The 7,243-nt window shown below is 44.3% G+C and overlaps 1 protein-coding gene across 1 annotated transcript; it reads left to right on the top strand.

Moving 5' to 3' along the window:
- Window positions 1-4,363: 4,363 nt before the first annotated feature.
- LOC104460124 (chromosome unknown open reading frame, human C17orf78) lies at window positions 4,364-6,683 on the top strand (the record flags this gene model as incomplete). The annotated part of the gene is made up of 4 exons (XM_010087121.1): window positions 4,364-4,490; window positions 5,130-5,396; window positions 5,866-5,979; window positions 6,544-6,683. Coding segments are annotated over exons 1-4 (648 nt in total), but the record flags the coding sequence as incomplete, so codon positions are not given.
- Between the last annotated feature and the right edge of the window lie 560 nt (window positions 6,684-7,243).

Consider the following 7,243-nt stretch of genomic DNA (forward strand, 5'->3'; position numbering starts at 1 on the left):
ACCCCCAGGGCCCCGGCACGACGCCTTGAAGAACTGCCCCTTCTGCTTCTTACTTTCAAAGTTTTGTTTTAAATTTTGTTGCATTACAGAGTTGCTGAAATTTAAATCTAATAAGCAAGGCAAGTTTAATTCCCAATGCTGGATCTGGTCATCTGTGCAGGCAGGTCCCTTCCCGCTGGGAGCGGCAGCGAGGCCGAGGGGTGTAAAGGCCTCGAGTACCTGCGCAGGGAGTTCTGGGGTCTGTTCGGGCCAGGGCTCCTCACCAGGCTCCAGGAGGGACAGAACTGACACCCGTACGTCCCTGCACCCTCCTCTCCTTCGCGGGGAAATCGGGGTTTTCTTGTGCAGTGTATACCTGCACTGGGCTCTTTATTCCTGTGCTTCGAATAACGGGGTGACGCCAGGTTTGAGAGGATACCCCTGGGAAAGCTCATCCTGGCTGGGGACTGCTCTGGGACAGCTGTCTAAGCTCACAGGAACGTCACTGCAGCAGCAGGAGGGGTGACAGAACGGGGAATTCTGTCTGCCACAGACTTCAGTTTAAAACCATGGGGAATTTCTTTTTAAAACATGTTTTCAGTCTGAGCCAATGGTTACCGGGGATGTGTGGCTGTTGGAATGCGTGCATTCCGCAGGCACATATCACACAGCTGGAATATCTTACTTGGGGCTCTAGAGTTGCTAATATTATTTTAGGGGGAACAGACCGTGTTCTCACCTCCATCAGGACTCAATCTGGGAAGTTGTTCGGGGCATAGACATTTTTAAATCTCTGTAGATATGTCTTACACAAAGAATCTTCCTCCATGATAATATTTCTATGGAGGAGTTAAAAGAGAAGGCCAGTCAATGTTATCTTAATCATACACAGTGCTAAATCCCAACTCACACAAAGTGAGGGGGAGTGCTTGGCATGCTGAGGGAGCGTGTACTAAATCACTGATGATAACTATAACTTACAAAATCAGAGATTACGACAGGTGCTTAGTTCATCCTACCTAGTGTTCCGAGTACTCTGGTCATGCTAAAACCTGCATGCTGCCTGTCTGCCCTGCCCTCTTCATCCATCCAGTCAAATACTATTCAAATACTGCTGGAGGAGTGATTGCTACATGCAATTAAATCCTGTAGCAACTCTCCCATTCAAGGGCAAAGAGAGAAAAGAACATGTGAAAACAGCGAATGAAATACATTAACCTTAAAAATAAAGCATGGATTTGGAAGGTGCTTTTGAAATTGAACACTAATAATAGCCCTGGGCCACCCTCAGCTTTGATGGCCTTAAAGCAGCACTTCATTTATCACTGTAACATTAATGGATGGGCTTTCTCACAGATGGATCCAGTGCATATCACACAGAAGGGCAGCTGTTAGTAGCCTATACACATACAGCACAGAATAGATCCCAAAATATTCCGTTATGTGAATTTTACACAAGCAAATAAAAGCTTTGGGCTTATCTTTCACACCTGCTCCTACCCACTGAGGCCAGCAAGAAAATCTCGCCGCATTGTGAACAGGTGTTGGTGGAACACTTTTTACAAGGAAAGACAATTTGGGAGGAATTACAGCAACTGATCTGGAATACACTGAAGGGTAAGGAATAGCCAGCAATTATTAATTATGGGCCAGGCTGAATCAAATCCCACATTTAGAACACCTGGTGAACTTTGCTGACTTATGTAGGAGCAGAAACGGGTTCAAAATTTCCCTCAGTTCTAGACTGAAGTAGTTACAAAGGACTGGTTAAAAATGTGAACTGTGGGCAGCAGTAATGTGTATTTTAACGTGAACATATTGTTTCACAAAGTTCAGACATACTTTCCGATAGTTCTATCAGATTTTGAGTCGTAACCATGTTTCTGCTTTGGGGGCAGGGAGCTGGTTAAATGCCTGTCCTTCTTCTATTGCGTTCAGGAATTGGACACAGAACATTATTTACTCTTACACGACTGACAAGTGCATGCACTGTTCACATGTGCAATCCCTCCCCCTGCCATTTTCTCAAAAAAAGCAAGTGTAGCCTTGCAACCCAATGCAGTAAATAATTTATAAAAAAAAAAAAAAAAGGGAAAATGTTATTACCTTTTATGACACCAAGTTAGGGTTCCACATCTCTCCCCCAGGCTCTGATAACATCACCGGTGCAAACACAGGAGAGATCATCCCAGGTTAGGGGGGTGGTGATGCCATCCATCCTGGCACAACTCACCTCCTGGCAGGCAGGTAAAAGAGAGAAAGGTCAGACAGCTTTTTAAATCAAAACCATGTTTTAACTTTTTAGAAAATGTTACAGAACACTTTAAACATTAGAAATGAAGTATTAATCCTGACAGCACTGTCAATATTTGCCTGTTTTCAAGGATAATCACTAACAAAATATCTCATTCTCTCCAGTTAGCAGGTTAGCTGCCATCATTAACTCAGTCCACATAATGTGCTGTTACTGGTCCTAAGTTTTCTTACAACTTCAGGAAGCACACTAAATCATCTTGTAAAACTGCAAAGTTAGGCTCCTTTCAGCATTTCCATCCCAGGAACAGAAGCAACAAAACTAATCAGAAAGCAAAACTGAGCATTTTAGCTGGGATGCTGAACCTTTTGTAACGGTATTGGATAACTACATTAAAAATAAACATTTACGTGTTTGAAATTCTTTATAATCACATTCTCTTTCCAATATTTTTTAGGTTTTATTTACAAGGCTGAGGAAAGTAAGCATCTCCTGGCATTATCAATGCTTATGGAAACGTTTTCTCGAGTCTCCAGACTGTCAGTCATTTGAAATGTCAGGGTTAGTTTAGATTGAACAGCAATATTCTATCCTTCCTTCCGTGATCGGGGACATAAACCTGTGGTTATTCATCATCTAGAAGCCAGAGGCTTCAGAGGAAAATGTGATTTCTATCGCCACCTTGTGTCTAATACTGAAAAAGCCAATTCTCCAGAAACAATCCACCCAACAGCCTAAAGAAACCTCAACAGGACTTTTTAATTAAACCTGCAGACAGTAGCCTGATAATTTTCCCACGTATTTCTGTATGCTGCCTTGATATATTGCCTCTGAATTTGCTGGGCTGCCCCCAAGAGCTACTGCATTTCACCCAGAGGCATGTGGGGCTCAGCCTGGGCTCCCTCCTAGCTCCTGGGAGCAACCCCGCACCAGGGCAGCAGGTCATCGCAGGCTGCCTTCATTTCCTAAGCAGCATTAGGCTTCATCAATAATCTAAAAAGCCCGAAATGGCCTGGGACCAGCCTGCTTGGCATCACTTCTCCCTGTGCCAGAGCACCGGTGGAAATCCCTGCCAGTGTCCCCTTGCCCCGATTTGGAGCTGCCCTAGGCGAGTGGGAAGGCTTGTCTCTACAAAAGACCTGCAAGGGCAGGTGATGCTGGCGGAGGGGTTACACGGTGCTGCTTTTACTCCACCCAAGCGGCATGGCGTATTTAGCCACGCTTGTGCACCAAGGCTCACCCTGGGCCCACAGGCTCAAGCCTCGGCCACAGCTCTCAGGAGGTTGCTGGGGAACCTCTCGTTGGAGGAGAAGGCTTTAGGAAAGGGTTCTGTTTGCTCCTCAGCAACGGGGTAGCTGCCATGGGGCCCATTCTAGAAGGAGCTCAGCCCCATGGCAACCAGCAGCCCCAGTCTAGTCCAGGACCACAGCGTGGCCTGGGCCCCCCTCCCACGAGACACCGCCTTTACCCTTTTCACCCATTTCAGTGCTTAACTCTGGGACTCGTGTTCAGGGTTAATTTGTGACATACGCATTGGAAGGAGATTTGACAGACAGGTAAGATTTTTTTTCAGGTCTGTTTTTTACCAAATTTCACATCTCTCCTGGCTGGGTCAAAACTAGAAATTAGTACAATCTGCAGTGAATTCAGGCTCTAACTTTAAACCCTCCGTTTCTTGGCCAGGTTAAAAGTGCAGGAGTTTTGAACAGGAATATACGATCACAGAGCTCTTCAGGGATCTCTACTAATCAGCTCGGTACCTGCTTAAACACCTTTACAACATTACTCAAAGGAAGCAGTAAAGATAAAAAGGGCTTAGAGATCATCAAGAGAAGATGTAATTATGCTCACAATATTAATATTTAGCTTAGTGTTTGCGCACAACAATCTCAGCAGAAAAGGTGAGTTGTTCACATACTTGCAAGTTCTAACTGAATTAAACTAAGGATTTTGTAAGAGACTAAGGGTTAGGCATAAATATACCTTTGCACGCTAACTTTCTCTCCTCTACCATATGCTGAACCAAATCTTTAATCCATACGCCCTCACCTCAGATTCTTGCACCTTTGCTGTCAGCAAAACATTGACATTTAAAATGAGTTACTAAAAGAGGGGAGTACTGACTTAACCATGCATTGTAATTACAAGTGGTTCAACCTCCACTCCATTCCCTCAGACCCCCGAGACTACAAATGTCATGTGGAAAATGCCTCAGAAATACCTGGCAGTGTGAGAAGCCTGAACATCATCCTGCAAGGTAAGGCAACAATGGAAGAGGAAAGCCGTCGGGGCTCTTGCTGGTGTGGTTAACACGTTCAGCTGTCTCAGCTATCCCTCAGCTCCTTGACCAAAAAGGATACCAGAGATCATGCAAAATTTTTGCTCTGTTTTGCTAAAAAAAAAAAAAAAATTATAGTAGCCTTTGATGTACTGGTGTCACTTGCCATCCGCAGTTCTGCATAAAATCTGAACCCTTCAGATTTCAGTATCTGCGTGCCTAGATGAAGGGCCGCAGCTCCCCCATAGCCTTCTGAGTCCCCAGGGGCAACAGGGACCCCAAGCAGAGGGGTCTGTCTCTCTGCTAACTATCTCAGGGGCTTGCCCATAGGTAACTATAAAGTTACACAGTGTGTGTGTTATCCTCCAGAGAGTAACAACTTACTATGTGCTTAGGCATGAAGAACAAAACTAGTCTGACAAAAAAGAACCACCAAAGGGATTACACACAGAGAACCTGCTTGAATTTTCCTCATTGTAACACTAACAGCAAGCTGCCTCTGAAGTTCCTTTACAACAGTACGTCCCTCACACTAACTGTGCTGGCCTGAACCTTTTGCAAGAAGAACTGTAAATAATTTAAGAGAAGCCATTTCTAATGTTTCTTACCCTTTTCCAGCCCCTGGGATAGCAGCAACCAAGGGAAAGTTAAGCGGAACCCAAAATGTCATCACTCTGGAATGCTTTAGTCTTCAAAGCCCCGTGCAAGTACATCTGCTGTATTTGGAGAAGATGCACGGAGATGTGACAAACCAGACAGCGGAGAAGTGCACCCTGCAGAGCCTGGAAGTCACCACCAGTGCAAACAGGAAACCTGCCACCAGCTACAGCTGTGCTTTACTAACACACCGCAGAAAAAAGTTTCAGAGGAAAATTATTCTTAAAGGTAAAAAGTTCAATGTAGCAAATGCATGTTTAGGTGTATCAGAGGAGGGCAGTCTTCAATTTCATATAGCTGATGCCTTAGTAGTTATTAAAAAAAATCAATCTGTACCTTTCTCTTAAAAAACAAACAAAAAAAAAACCAAACTAAGAGAAAGTACTGATCCAGAATTAACACTACTGAAAGCTTCAGGTTTTGGGATAATTCCATGCTGTTGCTTTCACTTCCTTTGGGAGAGCCAGGAGGTTTTGGCAAATATAGTTTCCAATATTAACTGATACAGAAAATTCAGTACATTAGGAAATTGCCTGCTAGCAAGAAAACTGTCTCCGGTACCTCACTGCAAATTGCCAGGTACGGTGCCACCTCCTGCCAACTGTGTCAGCATGCAAGTCATTCGAGCCTTCAACTGCTTCTGGTTCTTCGGCTTAAACAGAAACAAACATTTGTTTTTACAACTTTTTATTTCCAGTGTTTCTGGCAGGGATATCAAACTGTGTTATAACAGCAAAGCTGCCCAAGCTGAAAGTTTTTGCAGAGGGTCTGACTGTCCCACACGTGCACCAAGAAAATAAAACTTTAGAGGGTAAGTACCAACTCTCCCTCCAGAGTCACAGAAGCAGCGTAGCGGTAGATTTAAGGATAGAAAAAGATACCGGCTTTCACACACGTGACTTCGACAAGTTCTCCCAAACAGCAGCTTCTCTGGATAGCAGTATTGCCTCTGCCAATCAATGCACTGGCCCAAGTGCTTTCGTGAATCCACAGCTGTCGTGGGAAAACAATATCTAAGCAGTGACTTTCACAAGAAGTTGCCCATGTTCAAGCGTGTCCCACGAGGGGTCCTGGCTTCTCTTAAAAACCTCGCCTGACTTCAGCGGGAAGTTACAAACCTTACTGCTGTGACTGTGCTTACACACCAGTTTCATCTGGGGAACCAGGCAGGAACTGAAAGATATTTGAAATATTTTAAAGTAAAAAGTTTCCAAGATTCTAGAGAGATTTACAGCTTCCTGTGAAAGCCTACAGGAGGCTCTGAATTGTTCCTCTGCTCTGTTCCACCTAACCTAACCCAACCTAGTAACACTGAAGAAAATTTTGAACAGTTAAAGGCTTGTAAACACAAATATTCTTCTCTATCTCATTTTAGACGAAATTGAATCCACAGATGACAAAGATATGCAGATGAGAATAAACCTCAGTATTGTCATGAAAGTGTTCATCGTTTGCATCCTGTTAGCCATCGCAATACCCTACATCGTGTTTGTTGTCTGTGAAATTCCCTGCCCGGTAAGTTTCTTAACACAACAGTTCCCCATCTCAATCCCCCCCACACTCATCCAGAATACAGCCTTGAAAGTGTGACTGATGAGCTGAAATATGTTCACCAAGTTCTCAGGAAGGGAGAACTGTCTTTACAGATACGGACAGAAGCTGTGTGCTCAACACAGCGAGACAAGAAAAATACATGGTCTGAGATTGGCAGAGCTCCTGAATTCACGGTACTAAGATGACCACAACCATCTCACAAACTTCCTGATATATCAGGACACTGCTCTTCCTACACTAAACCTTCTTCCTCCTTCTCAGCAGCGATTAGCAGCAGAGTAATTCACTAGCTCCCTGCCAACCCAGCTACTCGTTTATGGGAAGCACGTCTGATTTTTGGTTGCAATCAACTGCTCCCCAAACTACTGCTGTCAATGTGAGGCAATTCTGTCAAAAAGCAGCCCTGAACAACCCTGTGCAGCTCTGGCCAGCTGGGAGAGGAACTCCTGATGCCAGAAGAAGAACAGTTTAGGGATGTAAGAGAATAGGCAAGACTTTCAAAGGACAGGTTCTCCTCTCTA

Source organism: Pterocles gutturalis, unplaced genomic scaffold (assembly GCF_000699245.1).
Source record: "Pterocles gutturalis isolate BGI_N339 unplaced genomic scaffold, ASM69924v1 scaffold45576, whole genome shotgun sequence".
NCBI lineage: Eukaryota > Metazoa > Chordata > Aves > Pterocliformes > Pteroclidae > Pterocles > Pterocles gutturalis.